This window comes from Astatotilapia calliptera, chromosome 14, assembly GCF_964374335.1.
Source record: "Astatotilapia calliptera chromosome 14, fAstCal68.1, whole genome shotgun sequence".
Classification (NCBI taxonomy): Eukaryota; Metazoa; Chordata; class Actinopteri; order Cichliformes; family Cichlidae; genus Astatotilapia; species Astatotilapia calliptera.
The window spans coordinates 23,467,502-23,492,437 of NC_137435.1; the positions used below are offsets into that span (position 1 = coordinate 23,467,502).

At 39.9% G+C, this 24,936-nt stretch overlaps 1 protein-coding gene across 7 annotated transcripts in view; it reads left to right on the top strand.

Annotated features, from left to right (window-relative positions):
* Nucleotides 1-4,150: 4,150 nt before the first annotated feature.
* The window catches only part of st3gal4 (ST3 beta-galactoside alpha-2,3-sialyltransferase 4), a 34,667-nt gene continuing 13,881 nt past the window's right edge, over nt 4,151-24,936 (top strand). The window contains exons 1-4 of one of the 7 annotated variants that reach the window (XM_026191635.2): nt 4,649-4,928; nt 8,394-8,443; nt 17,181-17,248; nt 21,134-21,203. In XM_026191635.2, the coding sequence (XP_026047420.1) occupies nt 21,182-21,203 (22 nt within the window). In that variant the 5' untranslated portion in view covers nt 4,649-4,928; nt 8,394-8,443; nt 17,181-17,248; nt 21,134-21,181. Of the gene's footprint in view, nt 4,929-5,475; nt 7,914-8,393; nt 8,444-17,180; nt 17,249-21,133; nt 21,204-24,936 lie in introns of those variants that run through there. The other 6 variants (XM_080289320.1, XM_080289319.1, XM_026191632.2 and 3 more) reach the window with 6 other exon arrangements.

A 24,936-nucleotide genomic window follows, 5' to 3' on the forward strand; every position in this document is an offset into this window, starting at 1 on the left:
GCGCAGAGGAAGGGACATTGCAACATAAGAAACATTATTTGTCTTGCCACAGAGTAACCTCCCTTGGAGACTCTGTATCTGGGTGTGTCTTTTGTCGCTACTAAACAACTTCCTAGGAATACATGGTAAAAGGGATAGGTTATTTCAAATCCATGATCACATCATAAATGACTGGAAAATCATTCTCCATGAATGATTACCATTACGAACTCTAGCTTCTGCCAGTACAGTTTCACGTGAAATTGTATTTCATATCACAAAGTAGTTAACAATGTCTCATAAAAAGTGTGTTTATAACTGTGTGCAGTGTGCGTCAGCATAGAGGGTTGGAAATATTGAATTGAATCATTGGGCATTCATGAATCCGTGGTATTTGGATGTGTCTGAAACTGCCTGGATTAATGCTCATTATTAATGAACTGCAAAGGCAGCCAAGACTCAAAACTTTCCACTGACACGCTCCTGATTGTGTTAAAAAAAGAAACAAGACGATGCTCACTGAAAGCAGAAATGTAGGCTTAAGGACAAAGCTTGACACAAACTGGTGTTTCTTGCTCTGATAGTAAAGATGGGAAAAGTGAACTGAAATTTAAGTTTGGTCAGAATACACTATTATGTAGTGTGACTGAGAGCAACATGCTAATTATCCAAAACCAAGAGTTAATGTTTGACAGATCAAAGTAAAACTCATTATGATTTGATGAGACATCTATAGAATAAGCTAAGCTAAGCTAAGCTAAGCTAAGCTAAGATAAGATAAGACTATTGATCCCACGACGGGGAAATTTTTTGCGTTACAGATATCAGAAGGAAATACAAAAATACAAAAAAGTACAATCAATGAAAAAAAAAAGTAAGATAATACACTGTATACAATGGTAGCATACACAGTATGTGATGATGGATATGGTTGGAAATATGCAAGACATAAACTATATAGCTTGACATAGAATAGAATAGCCTTTATTGTCATTGTACAGAGTACAACGAAATTGGAGTGCCACTCCCTTGGTGCAAGTTTCAATAATAAATATAAATGTTTTTGTTTGTTTTTTTTTGTTTTTTTTGCCTGTCCCGTTTGGCTCTTTTGCCATCAGAATTGTTGTCTAAAGGCAAAGAAAGATGCCCAACGGATTTACTTTACCAAATTGACCATCCCAGCCTTGCCATAATGGTCCATTTGATTCACCTTTTATTGTTTATTTTATTTTCACTTACTGAATATAGGACAGACTTGACTGGGGGAAAGAAGGGGAGAAAGAAAGAGGGAAAGAGAAACAGCTGAGAAGAGGGACGGGGGAGAAGGGCAAAAACCAAAAACCAACAGAACGGGCAGAAAAAGAAAAAAAGAAGAAAAAAAGAAAAAAAATGCATATATCAATCACCTGGGTCACCTGCTGAGAAAGAAAAAAGAAAACAAGCAGAAGAGAACAAGAGTAATAGAATAAACAACATCACAATGATATATGGGAATATGACAGTAAATACTAAATATTAAACATTATTGTGCAGGACATAAGATCAACAGAATAAATATAAATGTAAAATATAAAAAGTACAAAAAAAACAATCGTAAGTACTCAAACAATAGTACAATATATACAGGATAGCAGCATTAATATAATGACAGTATGAATAGCAGCATAATATAATGACAGTGACAGTATGGAATAGGTTCAATTGTTTTTGTGCTTATTTACTATGTTGGTAGCTCTGGGAAAGAAGCTATCCCTGAATCTGTTTGTCTTGGTTTTATGTGATCTGTACCGTCGGCCTGACGGTAATAGTTCAAACAGTTGGTTGCTGGGGTGAGAGTAGTCCTTGATGATATTGCCAGCTCTGCTGAGGTACCGAGAGTTTGCAGTGACCCCCAGGCTGGGCAGAGAGCAGCCAGTGATCTTCTGGGCTGTGTTGATGACCCTCTGCAGTACTTTCCTGTCCGCAGCTGAGCACCCTGCATACCATGTTGTTATGCCGTACGTTAGGATGCTCTCTATGGTGGCTCTGTAAAATGTCACCAGCAGCCTCTCCTCCAGGTTGTTCTTCCTGAGCACTCTCAGAAAGTGGAGACGCTGCTGGGCCTTTTTAACCACCGCCGTGGTATTTGCAGTCCAGGAGAGGTCATCAGAGATCTGCACGCCCAGAAACCTCATGGAGTGTACCCTCTCCACACAGCTCCCGTGAATGTAAAGTGGGGCCGGGTCTGCTCTGCCCTTCCTGAAGTCCAAGATAAGTTCTTTAGCTTTCGTGGTGTTCAGTTGGAGGTTGTTAACTGAACACCACTCAGTCAGTCTGTTGACCTCATCTCTGTAGTCCGACTCATCCCCCCCTTGAGATGAGTCCAACCACTGTGGTGTCATCCGCGAACTTTATGATGGTGTTTGAGAGATGGGTAGGGGAGCAGTTGGATGTGTAGAGCGTAAACAGGAGGGGACTCAAAACACATCCTTGTGGAGACTCGGTGCTGAGTGTGATGGTGCTGGACAGGTGGGGGCCGAGTCTGACAGACTGTGGTCTATTTGTCAGGAAGTCCTTGATCCAGAGGCAGATGGGGGTGGAGAGTCCCAGGTGAGACAGTTTCTGGACCAGGATCTCCAGGATGATATGATTGAATGCTGAGCTGTGAAGTCCAGAAAGAGCATTCTCACATAGCTTCCTCGGTGCTCCAGGTGACTCAGCGCAGTGTGGAGCGCTATGGTGATAGCGTCCTCGGTGGATCGATTTGTCCTGTAGGCAAATTGGTGGGGGTCCAGAGTGGGAGGCAGACCGGCCCTGATGTGCTGACAGACCAGTCTCTCAAAACACTTCATCACTACAGGCGTAAGTGCAACAGGCCTGTAGTCATTTGGGCTGGCCACAGCTGTCTTCTTGGCGATGGGGATGATGGTGGAGGTTTTGAGGCAGGGCGGGACGGTGTTTGATGACAAGGAAAGGTTGAAGATTTTAGTGAAGACTCCGGTCAGTTTGTCAGCACATGCTCTGAGAACCTAGCTATTGTACCACTACTATTCCTATGTATAGACATGTACACACTAAATATACATATGTATACATATACATACATATATACCTTCACATGTCCATACACATGGAAGGTCCATTATGCATGAAGTGGTGACCGTGGATGTTCACACAGTGTCCAGTGACTTATGACATCGTGAATGAGGAGTTATAGAGTCTAACTGCTGTTAGGATGAATGATCTGCGAAAGCGCTCCTTCCTGCAGCGAAGGTGTTTCAGTCTCTGACTAAAGGAGCTGCTCAGCCCACTCACATACTCATGCAGTGGGTGATGTGGGTTGATCATGATGGATGTCAGCTTTACTAACATCCTCCTCTCGCCAACCACCTCCACAGACTCCAGGGGACATCCCAGCACGGAGCTAGACCTCGGCACCAGTTTGTCAATCCTGCTCCTGTCCCTGTCCGTGCATCCACTCCCCCAGCAGGCCACTGCATAGAAAAGGGCAGATGCTACCACAGTGTCATAGAATGTCCTTAACAGAGTCCTGCAGACTCCGAAGGACCTCAGTCTCCTCAGCAGGTGGAGTCGACTCTGGCCCTTCTTATACAGGACGTCTGCATTTGTAGTCCAGTCCAGTTTATTGTTGAGGTGAACACCCAGGTACTTATAAGAGTCCACTATCTCAATGTGGACTCTTATGTGCACATGAGCAAAGTTTTGATGTTGGAGCCTACTTTTACCTCGGTAATTCAATTTGTTGTAAACTACCTGATAGTCTATCTAGTGCATTTATAGCACCTATTTTCTTTTAAAATTCGTTCCTAAAAGACTGCGCAAAGAATCAGTGCCATTAATTAATTATTGAGAGACTCTACTTGTAAGGTTAGGCTTTCATAGGGTTCATCATTAGAGCTGGATTAGGTGACCCTGAACCATCCCTTAGTTACACTGTAATAAGTTTCAGCCGGTGGGAAATTCCCATGATGCACTGAGCACCTTTTTCAGCCATTTCCTTAAACCTTCTGTGTGCGTATACATCAATAATGCAATTAATCATTATACATAATTAAATATTGATCCTCCCTGAGCCTGCTGTGGGAGGTTTGTCCTAAGAGGGAGCTCTTCTTCCCCACTGTCGCCAAACGCTTGCTTATTGTAGGGTCTTGACAGCATAAAGTGCCTTGTGGCAGCTGTTGTTGTGAATTAGCCCTATCAATAAAAGTGAAATATCTCCGAAGACAAATGAGTTGAATATTTGTGAAGAATTTAACTCTACCGAAAGCAGCTATCCTTTGTAATTTACGTTTTTTTTTACATTTTCAATATTTCAAGAAAAGAAAAAAAAAACAGCTCAGAATTCACTTCATGTGTCAGCTGCATTTAGAGTTTTCTTTTTGTTTTTTTTAATCTCAGCCAGCTGCAAAGCCTTTCCAGATGTTGCTCCGTCTGCAATATAGTCCAGTTTGAGCCGGATTTATGAGGCATAGGTCAAATGATCGTGATGAGCTGTAGATTTTGAACGGGGCACTTTGAGAAGTCCTGCTTGCTGCTACGCCCGTACACAAGTTTTAACTTGCCCGGTTTTCGCAGTCAGTGAAACCTCTCTAGCGGCCAGTGCACATACCCCACATTGCGCATGCGTTGCTGCACAGTGTGTGTGTGGGGGGAGGGGGGGAAGAAGGGGTGTCCGCTGTTAAAAGCGCTATGTTAACCGCTATGTCAGAGCGACTTCATAGCAGGCAGAAGAGATAAACTCTGTGGTATTGCGCGTCCGGTGGAGCGTTACATCGTCACATGAGCGTTAACGCCCTCATTGCTTCTGTCGGCGTGCCTTAGCGGTGGGCTGACAGGGTTTGTTGGTTTCAAATGCACGGAATGGCACCAAAAGCAACGTGAACTTGGTTGCAGTTCTGAACAGAGTCGCTCCCCGCCGATTTAACGTCATCTGTCCGACAGCGCTGCTGGTAAGTGAGGCCGTTTAGGCCCCCCTTTTGGGCAAGCGAGCTATGTGTGTGTATTTGTGTGAATTTTGTTAGTCTTAAAAATACCCCAGACCTATTGGAGCCGAGTTATTATGGATCACAAGATTTAATTTGGCTGGCACAAGTCATCTCTGTGTGATGCTGTCCTTTTAGTGCTGGCAGCACGCTAGATGTAGACAGGAAACCCTTGAGTGCACGAGAATGACATGTCTCACATATATTCCCTGCAATCAGTGACATTGAATCTAACTTGAAATGGAATTTAAGTTTGGCAAGTATATCAAGAGCCCGGATTCTTGGTGGAAAAAACAAAAGCAGGCAGCGACAGATATACTTTTGGTCGGAGCTGATAAATTCAGATCGTGGAGATCGACGTCTCCTGATTATCTGCCTCCCTGTTTGAGCTTGTTTTAGACGTGTAGCTCCACAGTAATATTACAGCCATGCAAACTTTCAAAGCAAAGTCGTAGTGTGTGTTTTTTTGTTCTTGTCTGTTTCACTCATTGATGACACGTAATCTTTTTTTTAGATGCGAATGCCCGTTTTTTCCTTTGTGGTGATCACTCTGGTCACTTAGTCATTGACTGGGACAACAAACAGACTTTTGTGATGATCAGCGTGATCAAAGTCCTATTGACCTATTTTTTGGGTTGCTGATGTGAAGAGGCCGCTTGTGGATTTTGGATCAGTAGCAAAAAAGAAGAACACACTGGAAAATATTGCGACCTATTGCATTAACTTTTTACTATTCCTTTATTCTTGGTGTTCTCTATCATGCGGCACTGGGTCTGCTATAATCTATGTGCTGCAGTCCATTTTATTAGTGGCTTTCTACTGTGAACATTGTCTGCTGTTCTTATTATATTTGATATTAATGCTCTTAACTGTATTATTTTATTGTTTTTTTGTAAAGCACTTTGGTATGCCTAGGCTTTTAATGTGCTCTATAAATAAAGGTTGTTGTTGTTGTTTGTTAAGAATCGGCATTAATATAAGCGCAATTAGCACGACTGTGTTGAACTGGAAGATGTAAGTAAGTAAGAACGTAAAATAGATTCTTATAACACTTTTCAAACAGCATGCAACAAATAAATATACAAATACAAAAAGACAACGGTAATATCCGCTGGTTGAGAGCAGGCCTAAACAAATACAGTGGGGCAAAAAAGTATTTAGTCAGCCACCGATTGTGCAAGTTCCCCCACTTAAAATGATGACAGAGGTCAGTAATTTGCACCAGAGGTACACTTCAACTGTGAGAGACAGAATGTGAAAAAAAAATCCATGAATTCACATGGTAGGATTTGTAAAGAATTTATTCGTAAATCAGGGTGGAAAATAAATATTTGGTCACCTCAAACAAGGAAAATCTCTGGCTCTCACAGACCTGTAACGTCTTCTGTAAGAAGCTTTTCTGTCCCCCACTCGTTACCTGTATGAATGGCACCTGTTTGAACTCATCATCTGTATAAAAGACACCTGTCCACAGCCTCAAACAGTCAGACTCCAAACTCCGCCATGGCCAAGACCAAAGAGCTTTCGAAGGACACCAGGAAAAGTATTGTAGACCTGCACCAGACTGGGAAGAGTGAATCTACAATAGGCAAGCAGCTTGGTGTGAAAAAATCAACTGTGGGAGCAATCATCAGAAAATGGAAGACATACAAGACCACTGATAATCTCCCTCGATCTGGGGCTCCACGCAAGATCTCATCCCGTGGGGTCAAAATGATCATGAGAACGGTGAGCAAAGATCCCAGAACCACACGGGGGGACCTGGTGAATGACCTGCAGAGAGCTGGGACCAAAGTAACAAAGGTCACCATCAGTAACACACTACAACGGCAGGGAATCACATCCCGCAGTGCCAGACGTGTTCCGCTGCTGAAGCCAGTGCATGTCCAGGCCCGTCTGAAGTTTGCCAGAGAGCACATGGATGATGCAGCAGAGGATTGGGAGAATGTCATGTGGTCAGATGAAACCAAAGTAGAACTTTTTGGTATAAACTCAACTCGTCGTGTTTGGAGGATGAAGAATACTGAGTTACATCCCAAGAACACCATACCTACTGTGAAGCATGGGGGTGGAAACATCATGCTATGGGGCTGTTTTTCTGCCAAGGGGACAGGACGACTGATCCGTGTTAAGGACAGAATGAATGGGGCCATGTATCGTGAGATTTTGAGCCAAAACCTCCTTCCATCAGTGAGAACTTTGAAGATGAAACGAGGCTGGGTCTTCCAACATGACAATGATCCAAAACACACCGCCCGGGCAACAAAGGAGTGGCTCCGTAAGAAGCATTTGAAAGTCCTGGAGTGGCCTAGCCAGTCTCCAGACCTCAACCCCATAGAAAATCTGTGGCGGGAGTTGAAAGTCCGTGTTACTCGGCGACAGCCCCAAAACATCACTGCTCTCGAGAAGATCTGCATGGAGGAATGGGCCAAAATACCAGCTACTGTGTGTGCAAACCTGGTAAAGACCTATAGTAAACGTTTGACCTCTGTTATTGCCAACAAAGGTTATGTTACAAAGTATTGAGTTGTATTTTTGTTATTGACCAAATACTTATTTTCCACCCTGATTTACGAATAAATTCTTTACAAATCCTACCATGTGGATTCATGGATTTTTTTTTCACATTCTGTCTCTCACAGTTGAAGTGTACCTCTGGTGCAAATTACTGACCTCTGTCATCATTTTAGGTGGGGGAACTTGCACAATCGGTGGCTGACTAAATACTTTTTTGCCCCACTGTAAGTCTTGAGCTTCCCCGTTTAAAAGAGCCGCTCATGATGACTCAAGTAGAGTACAAATTCTCCTGAAATCTTAACATCAGAATATCAGTCTGCATTAGAGTTGCACACCTCTCTTTTGACGACATCCTTGTTCCCACTTGCTGTTGTCCAGGGCAGTAAATGTCATGCTGTAAAAGTTGCAATGATGAATGAATGAATGATTGAAAGATGCTTTTGAAGATGTACCTGCATTCATACTCCTTAATATTTGCCATAATAACCTTGGACTCTAATATTTGACTGCATTCAAAGGTCATTGATAAGGTTTATTATACACTTATATGGGATTTTACGAACTAAATTCCCTTGGAGCTTGCGTCATGTTGAGCTACACACCTTTGCAACTTCTGTGACTAAGAGAACAGGCGAGAGTAGCTTTAAATGGATTACTAATCCATTCCTGTTACACTTCCCTTTTTCATTTTTTCCCTGTTCTGTTTCCTTGGTAGTTTAGGCATGGCTGAATTTTAGATCAGGATGGCTGTGGAGTCTCCAATGTCAACCATCTGAAAGAGTATGTAGGATTAGATGGGAATGGAAAATGTATTTACAAAGCACATTTTATTATATGCAAACTCAAAGTGCAGTGTCCTTTTTCTGTGTTTAGTCTCCTTCATGGCAGTGACTTTAGTTTTTTCTTCTTCTACAGATATCATATATAATCGAGATTAATGATATGAAGTGTGTGGCAACTTGAAGGTAATCATTAAATATGGTCTCTGCAGTACTGACTCATTTCTGCTTGAATCAATTAGCTGGGCTCAAAGCTGGGCTCAAAAAATATTATAAACACACATCTGTCCCCAAAACATTGATGTCAGGCAAACCTAATCATTCCCTGACCCTGCAAGCACACTGGAAAGCTTGAGGAGCTTTTCACAGATTTTATTTTATTTTTTATTCACAACGGAACAAAATGAAGCTGGGATGGAACTGGGAAAAGCCTGTGTAAGCAGTGCCCACAGGACTCTTGTGTACTTTGGTCAATTGCGCGTTAGATATGTCTCTGTTAAAAAAGCCGTACCAGAGACGATAGAGAAGGACGTTCGCAGAACACTTGTTTTACTTTGGGGTTTTTTTTTTAATGTTGCTTCTTTATTCCAGTGGTTGTAGGAGAAACATCAGATTAAATACCTCATTAATTACAGCATATCTTGGTTCGCTTTCAGATCGAATATTTTCCATTTACTCCTCAACACTCAGATTAAGTCTCCCACGTTGCCCTTCCAAACACTGTACACTATCCCAGGGTCAACACACGAAAAACGTAAACAAATCAGACATGAATTTAGAGCTCCGAGCTTATGAAATTTTGTAAGTCATTCTTATGCAAGTCTAAATGAAGGCCTACTTTTACGCAGCTGCTTCCTTTTGTCTGATCTGGTATCTCTTTACCTTCTTGATGGAATTAATTTTGTTGTTTGTGTATGACACTTAGTAGCCATGTCACCATGGAAATCCTTTTTTTTTTGTATACGTGCAGAAGGGTGCAGCGTGCAGATGCCTTCATGTCTGTTCTTCACACGGTGGAGATAATATGTGTAGATAATTGCCTGCAGATGTCAAACTGTGTAGTGAATGAGAGATTGGATGGTCAATGAGGCTGGAAATGGACAGCTGCTGCCAGAAATAAAACTTAAACAAATTGGATCTTTTAATAAAACAATAAAAACCTAATTCATTTCCAAAAGTACACACACAAACACACGCACACACATACATGGTGTTTACAGCATATCGATTACTCTAATTTTGAGCAATGTGTCAGTTTTTTCGTGTCATAACCCATAATTGTTTTTTTTTTTCTGTGTGAGGAAGTTAAGAAGACTGTCTTGTGGCATCGTTAAGTACTGCAAATTTGTATTTTGTATAATTAAGATTTGATTTCCTCGATGTGAGCCATCATGCAGCCTTGAAGAAGTTCCTGTTATGGAGGTACTTCCTCATGTTCCAAGAGTACAACACACTGACAAACATGGGAAAACACCCAAGTATTTACTTCCAATATTCCTTTATGCCATTGCTGTTATAGCAACAGATTGAAACTGAATACTTTAGGTCTTTTGAAACATGTTGCCACTTGAAACAACTAGAAAAAAAGATGTACACAGCAAAATCTCCAGTGTTAAATTAACACTGGAGAGTAGGGCTGGGCGATATGACCCAAAATTCATATCTCGATATTTTTTAGCTGGATGGGGATATAAGATATATATCTCGATTTTTTTTTAAGCCATAAAGTAAGAACAAAAAGAGAGTTCTTAGTCAAAGCTGTGTCCCAGATGTCACACAGGCACTTTTATTAACATACAGCACAGATGTACATGAAAAATTACTCAAAATTAAATTATGAGCATTCATTAAATAATAATGCTCCATAAATAAAAGAAAACAAGGTTGTTTTTGTGCTAAACAAAGAGCTCACAATTGTGCAGTCAAAATGTAAACTAAAAGACGCTGAGCGTAATAACAAAGACAGACAGATTTCACAGCTGCTCTGTTCCCAAGTTTTACTGTGTGACTGATAGCCTGGAGTTTGAAATCCGCTTCATAACCATGTCTCTTACAGGTGCCATTTATGGTCCTTATACACACACAATACGGTAATATTACGTTGATGCACAGTACATATCACTCCGCGAAGCTCCTCGGTAGCCGTAATGCGCCGACAATCTATCAAGCGGTGCAGCTCCGTAGCTTACCAAAGTCGTACTCAAACATTTTTGACAGATTGCTGAGCGCCGTGTACCACATAAAATCAGTTCGCGGCCATCAAGCACAACCAGAATTCATACATAAGGCGCGCTATCAACTTTTGAGAGAATGAAAGGATTTTAGGGTTAGCGCTGTTAGCTCGTTAGCATGTTTAGCTCGTTAGCACGTTGACGCCGTCCAGCCCCACGCATGGGGCGATGCGCAGTAACTCGTTAACGGAGATTTGCCGTGTCCGTCTTGTCGCTGCCTGCTTGTGAAGCGATGGGGGAGGAGGGGGAGTTGTCTTCAGTGAAGGCGAGGCGGAGTAACGTTGCGTAGAGACAAAAGTGGACGAAAGAGAGGCAAACTTGCGGCTCCACAACTATAATTATAACGTAACATAGACTATATCGATATAAAGGATATTGTCACATCTTATATCTCGTATAAAAATATATCGATATGTTTTAAAAACTCGATATATCGCCCAGCTCTACTGGAGAGTGTCTATATGGGTCCACACCTCTGAGTGTTAAATACAACACTGTTGAGTGTTAAATTAACACTTTTGACAGTGTTATATGTTTAAAAGTAACCTAGTCAGTTTTGAAGATTAACAATGGCTAACACTGAGCAGTGCTGATTTTCTAACGCTGGAAAATAACTCAAAATGTTAGAAATATTCCAGTGTTAGAAAATCAGCACTGTTCCTTGGGTGTTCGTCTTGTAATCGGAAGGTTGCCGGTTCGAGCCCTGGCTCGGACAGTCTCGGTCGTTGTGTCCTTGGGCAAGACACTCCATCTACCGCCTACTGGTGATGGCCAGAGGGGCCGATGGCGCGATATGGCAGCCTCGCCTCTGTCAGTCTGCCTCAGGGCAGCTGTGGCTACAACTGTAGCTTGCCTTCACCAGTGTGTGAATGTGAGAGTGAATGAATAGTGGTATTATAAAGCACTTTGAGGGGTCCTGAAAAGCGCTATATAAATGCAATCCATTACGGTATTATTAGAGGTTGAGGGAAACAACCTGTTATTTGAAAAGGATTTTAGAGGAAAAAGGCCATTTTGGACAATTTTTTATCTTCCCGCTGACCGTGTTGGTCCCATAATTACCATAAATATTGCGTCAGGGAGGCCTGGTATTCAAGAATTACTGTTAAATTGTCCATTTCGCATAATATATAGTTACAATTTACTGTCTTGTAATTTATGCATATGATTAGGTCTAGCAGCCAAGCTACTGAAATTGAAACTTTAAAATGGAAGCTTGCAACTCTTTAATTTTGGGTTTGCCTAACAATGTGCCAACCTAGGGCGTCACCAGCTGGAGGGGTGGCAAAGAGGAGGAAGATGAAGAAATGTTTTATTTTCTTTCCTGCATATATTCTCTAGTCTGTTACTAATATTCACTGAATCTCATATATTTTTTAAAGACTTTGCTCAAGCTGCTGTAAACATAAAATCAAGGGAGTGTATGGAGAGGCTAGAGAGGCTATGTTTACAAGGCTATAAGAGCTGACTCTCACATAATAATTTTTACAAGCACAGGGGAGATGATAAAAATTTGAGGCAACAATGGTAACCATGAAAACAGAGCCACCACAGGAAAGGGCAACAAAGATCTCAGTGATTCTTGAGGGACAAAACATGTCCGCCAGATAAAACCCAATTTTGGGGTAAAAAATATGCATATAAGTGTTAACTCAACTGACTAAAAGACAAACCAAGGCAATGAGTATAAAACAAAAGTATGATTTTGCATTTTATCATACATATATATTTATTTTTAATGGTACAATACATTACCAGTACCTTAAAAATCCATTGTCCAGAAGCAGGTGTGATAATATTAAAATACAGAAAAAAAACTAAAAGTTATGTAAAATTAAACATCATGGCTCTCGTCACGAAGTATTTAAGTCAATAACTTATATAATATCAAAATATGCAATTGAAAATTTGTTTTTACATATTTTTTAAGTGATTAAAATTGTGTCCAGAGTTTTTGTCAACACCATCAGATTTTTTTAAAAGTACAAAAAAATCAGGAATTATTGTGGGTAGCTTACACTCTGAGGACCCCTTTACCACTTCCTGTTTGATACACATGCCATGAGGTCACTGCTGTGATAAGTTTTTTAAATTTTTATTTCATTTATGGCATACCTTTCTGTAACAACAATGCGTCTACACCAAAGTCGATGAAATGCAAGATTTTATTTTTTATTTTTGTAAAAAAAGCTTCATTTAGGTGGATTGTAGAGGTCATAAGCAACTGATGAAAAACAAGATGGCTTCTGTCAGAAAAAGATGTGTTATGAGAGAAAGTAGGGTATTTTGTCAGCACCATCGGATGTCAACACCATCAGGATTTTTGTCTGACGGTGTTGACCCTTTTTCTAATGGTGTTGACAAATGCCACAAAAGTGTGCTATTCATCAATTAAATTAAGTTATTTTTTATTAATATTTCAGTCATATTACTTCCTGTGTATTTTACTGATATTTCTGCTTTACAGGTGTGTCGAATATTATCGAATTTGCCTTATCTTGAATCTCATTGTTTATGTATACATTATTAATCCTGTAGGAAAATGCTTAGTCCTCTGCATTTAACCCACTCACTCAGTGATGCAGTAGGCAGCTACAAATCCAGGATAACCGCTGTTCTTTGGATTTGAACGCCCAACCTTCCGATTATGTGGCGTCTACTGAGCTATCTCTGCCCCGAGAGCTGGTCTTTAAGTGATGATGTCGACTTTTGTTTTTCTCCCTCCCTCACGCTCACACACACACAGCGGGAGGGGCGGTCCCACACGTTTTCCCTGCAGCAAGGACTACACCGCCCATGAGGCTACAGTCTTAAAGGGCCATGCCTGTAACACTATGCTGTCGTTTAAATCATTTTTCGTATAACAATTTAAAAAAAATATTTCTTCACATCAATATGCGGCCGCAAATAGAGGTGATGTGGGCCACAAATGGTCTGCGGGCCGCGAGTTTGAGGCCCCTGGTTTAGAGCAGGGCGATATGGCCAAAAATATTTATCACGATATATATTTGAAAATTTGCGATAACGATATAACTGACGATATAATTGATGCGAGACAAAATACAACTCCACAACATTACTAGCGCAAAAAGACAACCTTCCATTTATTTTCACTTAAACAAGAAGCTGGTTTTTATGTACATTAAAGCTTTATAAAAATGTAACAATGCAAATGCAAATTCCTTGCTGAAAGTTTAACCAAAAGGCATTTCCAGTAGAAATGGGCTGACATATCCTGAGCATAACTATGTATAATATCCACTGAAGTTAAAAAGAGGTGCTTTGCAACATTAAACTGCAGTGTGCAGTACGTATTTTTTGGTGCACGGGATTATAACGCACATTAAGCGAAACAAAGCAGTCAGATAAATCAAACTTTATTAAACTCATTCTTCTTGCTTCCTCCACTTCTGTACCATTGATTCATTAATGTTGAATTCTCTGGCAGCTGCTCTATTCCCATGTTGTTGCAGTATATTAATGACTAACCTTGTATTGTGGATGGATTATCTTAGTTGTTCTCCTGACTGAAGTTTGGTCCGTTTACAGCATCCTGCCATGCGATTGCATTTGTCTCTAACCATGAGGAACCTTCGCGTTAACTTTTATAAGTGGAAAAGTGTTAGTGTTCGTCCTCCAGCTTCACTGTTTATGTTATGCTAACATAGCTGTGTCGCCAGCGATCACGTAGCACATCATTATATACCAGCTAGCCCAACTTCAGTAACCCTACAAACGTCACTGCTGTTTAGTTTCCTGTCTTCATTTATGTTGGAAGTGATAGCAGAGCTGTACGTTTGAATTTTTTCAGAAATCTCTGTCAGAACATGCTATATCATGCTTAGGTAACTAGCGAAACTAGCGAGCTAACTTCCGCTAGCTTCCTGCTAACTTCTAACTTCGTTAAATGTAATAAATTTTGTTTTCATGGATGCCTGGAAGTTAAACTTCATAGTTACACCTGGTAAAGCAGCAATGCTGATCGTTTTATTAAAGATGAAAGAATTTAGACAGTTTTGAACACTCAGTGATGCTGCAGTGTTCGTTTGACCTGAAGTATACGGAGTTTAGGACCCAGATTACTCCAAGACTTAAGAGCATCTTAGTCCGACAAATACGACAATAACGATAGCCGCTTGCATGTTCTGCAAAAACATGTGCTTTGTCGTGTATCTGATGGACAAACACCAAACCAGTTCCACATCACTGAAGTTGCACCATTTTTACAAACCAATTCTGGTTCATCTGTTTCACTCAACAATCGGCCATGTGCGTATGAAAACAAAGGCACTGCGCATGCGCGTTTTACTCATATTCTATCGCGATATTTCATTTTCCTATCGTTGCCTAACATTATACCGGTATTACTGTGAATGGTATAATATGGCCCAGCCCTACCCTGGTTTATGTTACGCTAACATAGCTGTGTCGCTAGCGATCAACTAGCACATCATTATATACCAGCTAGTCCAACTTCAGTAACCTGACAAAAGTCACTGCTGTTTAGTTTTCTGTCTTCATTTATGTTGGAATGTAGGTGGAAACCAGCTAGCTAACTTCTAACTCAGCCACACTGATCGTTTTATTAAAGATGAAAGAATTTAGATAGTTTGTAACTCGCAGTGATGCTGCTGAGTTCCTTTGACTTTGGGATATGCAGCGGAGTTTGGACCTGGAAACGGCTAATGACATCAGACTTAAAGACCGGATAGCATTTCTATTGCTTAATACATAATTGTGTTGTGAATATTGATCCTTAATCTGTATAAATGCATATGGTTCAGAAAAATTATAGTAATTACAAAATGGTACATTTCAGGCTAGAATGGCTAAGGGGAACCTGTCAGTAATGGAATGAAAGAGGAGGAGCAGGGAGTATCAAAAAAGGAGAAAAAAAATTAACAGCCACCCTGAGTTGAAGGAAGAGTTTTTCATAAAGGAAAGGCACAAAAGCCCTGTACTTCTCCAGCAAAAACCATAAATTATTAAAAAATGTTACACCTGGGAGATTGGACCAAAACTTGGTGAGACAGCCAAACTTTGTACAACAATTATATTTAAATATATTTTTGAAAAATCAAAAAATATATTTTAGAAAATTAAAGCCTGTTTTGTCCCTAATCTCAGGAATCACTGATCTACTGTACATTCTGAAATTATGATAATGTCACTGATGTGGCAACTTAGCCAATCCAGACAATTTGATATTTTATCATCTATCACTCAAAATGCTTACTCTACAGTGAGCATAAAAGACCCTTAAGTATGCTTATTGCTGCCAGAGGTATACAGATAGCGTGCTTCTAGCTGTTTGTAGGAGTCTTTCCTCAGGGTGTTTTAAAATACTTGTTGACTTTTGTGGATTCCAACTATTGCATTAAAAACTGTTGCTCTCTGTTTTTTGCCTAACAGTTTGACACGACATGATGGTAAAATTACAATATTTATTTTAATTGTCAGATCCAGTTACATTATGTAAGTTTACTGTAGTTATTGTGATCTGTTTGCTAAAGTATGAAAATGACAAACCCAATTGAATCTGCCCGGGGTACAAGGATATCATGGTGATGTCTGTACGAAGACATGTTCTCACACTGGTTAAAAATGAATGAACAGGGCAAACACGAGTGAGTGAAATTACCATTGATCATATTCTTACTCACAAGGCCTGTAACACAGTAATATAAAAATAATAATGGATTGCATTTATATAGCGCTTTTCTAGACACTCAAAGCGCTTTACAGTTCCACTATTCATTCACTCTCACATTCACACACTGGTGGAGGCAAACCACAGCTGTAGCCACAGCTGCCCTGGGGCAGACTGACAGAAGCAAGGCTGCCATATCGCACCATCGGCCCCTCAGGCCAACACCAGTAGGCGGTAGGGTGAAGTGTCTTGCCCAAGGACACAACGACCAGGACAGACAGACCCGGGGATCAAACCGGCAACCTTCTGGTTACAAGATGAGCTTCCCAACCCCTTGAATACCTTAACTAACCTTAAATACAGAGCACATATGTTGCAGTTATCTTAACCAGTGATCACATTAGCTTAAGTATTAATGATAAGTATTGCTTTGCCAGCCCTGACTTTCCTTGAGAATTTTGGTGGAAACAGTTTAAACCAATACATCACTGACAACAAATTTCCCATGGAGTACTGTTGCTGGAATTACTTCCCCTGTGCTTTTCCGTGGTAGCTGCCTGACTCATCTATAATCACTGCAGTCTGTGACTGGCCTCTTAAGTGGTCTGTCTGGATTTCTTTCCTGATCCATGATTAGACTTACAGTGATACTTTAAGGAGCATCTGTGGTGAAGGGCATTTCTGATAGGACTAAACCTTCATCTGGCTCTGCTCTGTTTGCCCTTAACATCCTGTGGAAGTTTTATTTCAGTACCAGTCAGCCTATTTCTCCACTCTGCCATCGCTCCACCCTTCCTCTAGACTGTATCTCACGCAGACAGCTATTGTGCATCTATAGTTCATTCATCCCACAGCAATACAGTAATTTGCTATCCATGTTTCTTATTTAGTTTGCTTACTTTCTCTTCATAGCTGGAATTTTGACATGGTTCTTTAGTTAGTTTGGAGACGAGGAGAAAAGGATATCAAAGTTAATATGTTTACTGTGCAGGCTTTCTCTGTTTGCCTTTATATGACTGATCGCAGTTTCATTTTACTGCAGGGAAAATCCCAGACTGATTACATAGGAACAACTGAGGACCCAGCCTTTTGAAATGAAAGAAGAAAAAGGTAAGATGTCCTGTTTGTTTGTTTTAAACCACTGGTTGGTTCCTGAGGAGCTTTGTTTCATTTAGTGATCAGTGTGCAAGTGTTAATAAAGACGTTTGTTAGGAGAATGTGTAATTATGGTGCATTAAAAAGTCTTAAAACGGTCTTGCATACCCAACCAAATTTCTGTTAATGTTCCGTACAGCAGTATTTCCATTTTTGAATGTAGAAGTGTGAAAAATGTCACTGTATCACTGAAAATGTCACTTAAGTGGCAATTTAGCTGATCTGGACAATTTGATCTCAAGAAATTATCAATAAAAATGTTTCATTTGCGGTGAGCACAAAAGTAGCATGATTCTAGCTGTTTGTAGGAGTTTTTAAGAGAGTTTTGTGGATTTTTTAAGATTGCACAAAAGCTGTACGTCTCTGTTTTGAGCACCAGAACATACCATTAGCCAGAACATAACAGTAAATCACAATATGTATTCCATCCTCTTGTAGTGGCGGGTGAGGCTCCAGTAATGCTCACTACCCACAGCAGTTGCTTGCGGCAAGATACGTTGCAGTTGCCGTGTCAGATAGTGATGTAGCTGGCCTGAATGCTCTTGATGGTGCTTGTGTAGGATGTGGTGAGGTTGGGAGAAGGGAAGCTTCCTTCCTTCAGCTGTATCACAAAGTTCACTCTCTGCTGAGATATCTTTGATAAGGAGTTCTTCAGTTATGTGCAAGGAAGTTGGTGGTCCAAACCATCTCCACAGCAGAGCCGTTGATGATGAGCGAGGGTGGGATGTATGCTGACTCATCATTGCTGCTTATCATGTCCTGCACAGTTGTGTCATCAGCGTACTTCATGATGTGGTTGAGGTTGTGTGACAGCACAGTCATGAGTCAGCAGAGTGAAAAGCAGAGGTGTTAACACACGGCCCTGTGGAGCGCTCTGTCAGAAAGTCCACAGTGAACGTAACACATAGGGCTCTTACAGTTACAGTTATCTCCTCTCTGTCTGCGATGTCAACAGCAAAAACTCAGGAATGGCATCACATAAACATCAGGTTAATCAGCTTAGTAGGATAGTGCAGAGCCCAAAAGTGTGAGGTTGTGAGTTGAAAGCTTTAGTTTGTCTCCTTTTATGCTAAAACAATTCTTGAACTTTGTATTGCTAGAAAGTCTAACAGTGACATCCGGGCAGTGTTTAGGAAGTACTTCGATCTGACATCATTGTAATGTCTGCAAGATCTGTTCAATTTTAACTCTAAGTCTTTTAACTATGGCTCGACTGCCAAACAAACTGTTGAAATAGTTGCAGGGTTAGCAAAGGAAACGGGGAAGCAGCTTTTAGTTCATGTCTGAACTAACAAATCAATTTGTTCAGAGAGTAACTGAGTTTATTTAAGTGAAACATCTGAAGCAAACAAATGGCTCCACAACAGTCCAGCACAACAATGAGTACAAGCGTAGAACATGTTCATCCTGTAATTCTGTGGACAGCAGGAGACCACAGTGAGGTGGAGAGGAAAAAACAAAATAACTGTGTTTTATCAAAGAAAATACAGTTGCGTTACAAGCGTGCGCCTGTCCACATTCTTCAGTTCTTTTGTGTTTTCCTGAACAATAACACAGGATCTGGAGCTGGATAGGAAGCTGGCTTCATATCCACACACACACACACACACACACACACACACACACACACACACACACACACACACACACACACACACACACACGGCGTTACCCATATATAACTCGTCCCTGATTCAGTTGGCAGCAGCATTATATTAAATTTCATGTTGGGAGATAACCATTTTTTTTACTGTAGGTGCCCTGACTGGCCTACAGTCTATTCCAGAAGTACAATCTGCAGAGCAACCCTGTGGTAGTGTTAAGAAATTTGTACCAGTATTATATTACTGTTAATGTAGCAAATGCATGTGCACTCATGTGTATCCTAAAATAGACGTTCTGCTTTGCACTCCTTCCGCTGATTCTGAAGCATGGGCAGGCATGCTAAACTGTTTCTGAAGGACTCTGGCTTCTGTCACAAATCAGATAATAGATAAGATGTGCATTACTGAACCAAGCACAAAGTGCTAAAAATGACACTATATCCTTTTGTTCAGTGACCAGTTTATTATGAATCCGACATGGTCCAATTATAGTTTTTACTAGTTTTGTATACTTTCTTATCTTGGTTGTGTGCTTCAAGTCATTGTCCTATTGCAAAATGAACCTTTATCACACTCTGAGATCCAGAGCACTGTAGAGCAGGTTATCATCAAGGATGTCTCTGTACATTGTTGCATTCATTTTTCCATTTACCCCCACTATTGTCCTAGTTCCTGGTGCTGCAAAACATCCCCAGAGCATGATGCTATGCTTTACTGTAGGGATGGCATTTCCGCAGTGATGAACGGTGCCTGGTTTTCCCCAGACCCGAGCATTCTCTTTCCTAGCGTGTGACATACCGGCAATTTGTCATGTCCCGAGGCATCTCATAGCAATGCGAAAGGTACCCTTTGGCGTCCTTATGATACGCTCCAGATTCTCAGTTGAATCCAATAGAATGCTGCTCGCAGCGGTAACACACGCTCCAGCCCTTACCCTAACCTTAACCCTAACCATAACCTTAACCCAGTCAGATAGTGTTTTCCAAAGCAATTCATGATCAGAGAGTAAAACACATTTGCATGTATAGATTCATTCCAAACGGCTCTCATGCCTCTGAATGCGTAACATCCTGACGATTTATCTTATCGCATGGGTATGTGACGAGTTGGGATGAGAACATGTTGTCTAGACATGATGCTTGGCATCCAGACCAAAGACTTTAATCTTTGTTTCATCAAACCAAAGAATTTTGTTTCTCGTGGTCTGAAAGTCCTTCAGATGCCTTTTAATAAAAGTATAAAAAAAATTGTAAAAATGCTTGGAGAGTGGTGAGAATGACGTTTCTGATGTAAGAAATTACATCTAAACATTACTAAAGCAACTGAGAAAAAATGCAAGGAAATAAAGTATCTACAGTTCTGACTGACAAAAGTACAAGCTGTTTTGATGAGTTGTGAGATTCAAGTAAGAAGTGCATCAGCATAATTACAAATATATTTAGTTGTGAAGTATATGTAGATAAAAATAATGAGAAATGCAATTGAGTGGGGAGAAAAGTGTTTCTGATTTGAGAACTGCATTAAGAGTAGTGAGACAACTTCTGGATGTGAGAACTGCATCAAAGTGATTGACGTTATGTAATTTTTCACAGCCTCTTCTTTGGTTTTATCAAAACCTTTGTAACTCCTACATCCATACAGTACATACAGGTCATTTTGGTCTTTTACCCTAAACCTCTTGGTGGTTCACTTTGTTCTAGACTGAAAACTAAAACAGATTATGAGCTTTGAGCTTGTGAACTACGGAATGCACTATTAGAGTTATTAAAGTTTTATATTTTCTAACGAGTCTTTCAAAGGTCTAATTTTATACTTATTTTAGTGAATTAAAATGGTTTTTTTGTGATTAGTTTTTAGTTTAGTTTCAGCTAATTACAATAACCTTGTGCACTACTAATACATTTGAAATCTCTGGACTTTATTGAAAGTTTTAAAGAGCGCTTCAAGGCTTATTTGTATAGGTTTGCTTTTAGCTAGTGCACACTGTTGTGTGTTTTAATTTTAACTTAGAGTATTTTTAGCTGTTGCTTGTAGTTGTGAAACGCGTTGTGATCCTTCTTTTTTTAAATGCTTTGAACACATTTACATATGTGTGCAAAATGCTCTACATCTTAGTTTTCATGTCATTTGACTTTCAGATCACATTTTCAGTTGTTTTTTGTTTTGTTTTTTTATAGTAAAGGCAGTGTCATATGTGCAAATATTTGAGCTTTCTTATTCCTGTACCTACTATCAGGGTGACCACATATTGTGAAGTCATGAGAGGCTCAGCGAGCATGTGAAGATGTCCCAGAAGGCAACTAAAAGTAAGCCTTTTTGCTCTCTGTGATTGTTATTTATTTTTTTTGATGCTGTTGTTGTATTTTCATTGCATTTTTTTAACTTATTGTCTTAAGATCTTTTTTATGATTTTCTCTGTGTGAACAGCAAATTTGAGGATTGGGATTTTTAACATGCCCTAAATTCACTGTTGTTTAATGTGAGATACTGAGAGGTCAAACTGGACTTCTTGAATATTGTAGAACTTATCAGTACTATCACTTATCATCAGAACAATTTGGTTACCAGTGAGTCTTTGTCAAACAGTAACCATAATTCTGTTTAAGCCAGCATACAGATCGTGTTAGTTAAAGCAGTCCAGGCCTTGTTATTTGAATGATTCAACAGGTCTGCCAGTAATCAGGCCTGAGTGTGTTTAGTGAAACTGAACTCAGCTTTACAAAAAACCTGTTTAATCACAGTTAATTCATGATTTAACAAGGGGGCAGGGTTAATTACTTTTTCACACAAGACCAGATAGGTTTTGATAACTTTTTCCACTTAAAAACTACATTTTGTTTTGACTCAGCTTATCTTATATTATCTAATATTACCGTTTGTTTAATTATCTGAAACATATAAGTGTGTGACAAATATGCAAAAAAATAGGGAATTTAAGACGGGGGGAAACACTTTTTCGAACCACTGTAAAATGTTACCAAAGGCTGTTGCTGGCTTTTCTCTTTACACTTTAAAAACTTTAGCGTTAAATGAATTTTGTAGCAATTTCCATGTATTCCGTGTATAATTTATTGCATGTATTTTTGCACATAAACCACTCATAACACTACAATGTATTCTTTTAAACTTGCATCAGGCTAAGTCAGGCTAAGTATATTTATCTGTTTTCAAACACCGTGCAGCACTTACTGGCTGTAATTTATTATTGAATGGAGTCCTTATCTAACTGTCAGAAAGACAGTGGTTAAAATTACCTTCCAAACTCTCTTTTTAATGGTCCTTGGGTTTATTGTTCAATGCCTTGTTATAGATGAAGCTTAAAATATTTAATCACACCTTAAATTGCCCCAAACTTCCCGCTATTAGTCCAGTTAGCAGGAAAAAACCTTTATTTACTGTACAGTGTAGCTTTACCACTGAACCTGATGAGAAGAAAGTCCAAGCACAGCAAACTTTGGAGCAGGGGTAGGCAACCTTTTTGATGGCGAGTGCCATTTAAAATTTCCTCAGAAGTCAGTGTACCATATGATTGTATTAGCAATAAATTTAATAATGCTCTATATTAACAGTTACACACTATATAGAACCACTTTATAGAATTATATTTGTTTGCAGATGTTGGCAGCTATCAGCGAATAGTTATCAGCTATTTTGAAACAAAAAAAGACACTTTTTATCCATAACAAGAACTCTATAACAGCAAATTAACTGTACAACAAAAAATACAAATGCTATTTATGGTCTCCTCACAACAATGATAAGAAAAATAAACTGGGCCAATATGGCATGTTTGTTAATACACATATTAATCTGATCTCTGGTCTCCCACTCAGAGACACAGGTCTCCGAGTGTCCAGCATTCAGACAGCTACCCGAGGACACTCATTAGAGATGGACCGATCCAATATTACGTATCGGTATCGTTCCGATACTGACGTAAATTACTGGATCGGATATCGGAGAGAAATAAAAAATGTAATCCGATCCATTAAATATCAAAAAAGCACCTCACAAAACTTGCGACACGGCGTAACTCGGCCCATAACCGTTGCACTTCGGAGCAGTGTGCTCACATGATAGAGCGGCTGTGTGTATTTGGAGCCTCACTACCAAACTCAGAGGAAGTTATCCAAGAGAGAAGTTAAGCAAGTGTGTAAGTTCATCTCTGAATGTTTGTAAAGCATTCCTGCGTTAAGCTTAACAACCAATATATGGAGCGACTGCCTCTCTCTCCTTCTCTCTCCTGCTGCTACTTCAAACGTGAAACTGATTAATGATCAGCTGATCGGCTTTCCTGTCGCGACTCCGTCTCTTGTTTGTTTTTGGCACACATTCGCGCCAGAAAGAGGAAACCAGCAGCTGAACAACAGCAGCACGTTTAAGCTTGATAAGCTGTTGTTAGAATTTATTTAATATTACTTTCTACACCAGGATCTTTTTCTACGTAGCTGACGGCTGGTAACTGTGCAGGGGCGGATCTAGCAAAGTTTAGCCAGGGGGGCCGATAGGGCATTAACAGGGAAAATGGGGCACAAAGACATACTTTTCTTTCTTATTCTCATTTAAAATGTCGAGCTTTTAATAAATAATTATCTGAATCTTACACCCAAAGTTTTAATCTGATGTAAAATGTATAGAAGTCCATTACTGTATATAGTAACTGTTAAGTCTAATATACCCTAGTAAGCTATAGTACTTTTTCCTTTGGGAAGATACCATCTGTGCAGTCTGCAGTTCTGTTGAAGAAAGATGTTGAATCTATTTAATTATTCTTGAAAAATAATTTAATTCTGTGCATTTTTGTTTTCACACTGCATCAAATTAAAGTTGATTACGTTGATTAAGCATCATGAGGTGGAGGGTGGGGGGTGGTTTCCTTTTTTTTTTTTTGCTGGGAGTTTGCAACCCTATTAGTTAGGTTGCTTAATATTTCTGCTAAGTGCTCTTTAAAATACCAGAATAGGAAGGATTGTGTAGGTTTAAGTTTATTAGATTTATCAGTATTGCTGAACTATGAAATATTTTGGATGCAGTGTATTTTTTACATACAGGTATAACGGAATAGCTTTAGTGTTGTTGTTTATTTAAACTTGAGTATGAACTTATAAAAAATGCAGCAAGATATTAAAAAACAGTTTTATTGATTAAAAAATACACTATATCGGATTCATATCGGTATTGGCAGATATACAAATTTATGGTATCGGTAGCGGACATAAAAAAGTGGTATCGTGCCATCTCTAACACTCATGTGAGAGAAAATCTGCTCACACAGATATGTGGAGCCAAATACTGTCAATAAGGCCTCTGCAATGTTGTGAAGACAGTTAAACTTGTCAGGTAGTGATGTCCAGCTGGTGAAAATGCAAGCTCCATGAACACGCACAGCTGTGGATTCCAGCTGCTTCGATGTTGCATTAACTGGTATTAACTCAGCCAGTTAATGCGAGACAAATCCAGCTGCTCATTAAAGATTTCTGGTTTGATCAGAAAAGAAAACATTGGTCCATACACCTGAAAGTCCCAAAAACGCATTGTGTCTCGAGTCTACGGATGTATCCGTGTATTTCCATGGTGCTGACGCTGCGCTGAGCGGACAGCTCCTCAGTTTCCTCTTTCTGGCGCAAAGTGGGCGATAAACAAACAAGAGAGAAAAGCCAATCAGCTGATCATTGATCAGTTTCATGATTAAAGTAGCAACAGGAGAGAGAGAATGAGAGAAGAGGCAGCTGTGCAGCGTAAAGACAGAATAACTCCACCTTTGTGTCTTTTTCCATTCTAGCTGAAGTCCGGGACAAACTGCGTCCCTTCTCAGCTCAACACGAAATGCGTAATAATTTCTCTGAATGCGGGACAGTTGGCAACTCTACTAACTAACCTTATAAATAAAATAAAGTTCACTATCAGTAACATCATAGCACCCACCCAGCTGTATAGAAACTCCGTCATGCTAGCTAGTTATTGTAACTGACTGTAAAAAGTCAGCACAATGAAAATAAACTCCACCTAAACTTGGTTTATATCTGACCCAGATGGACT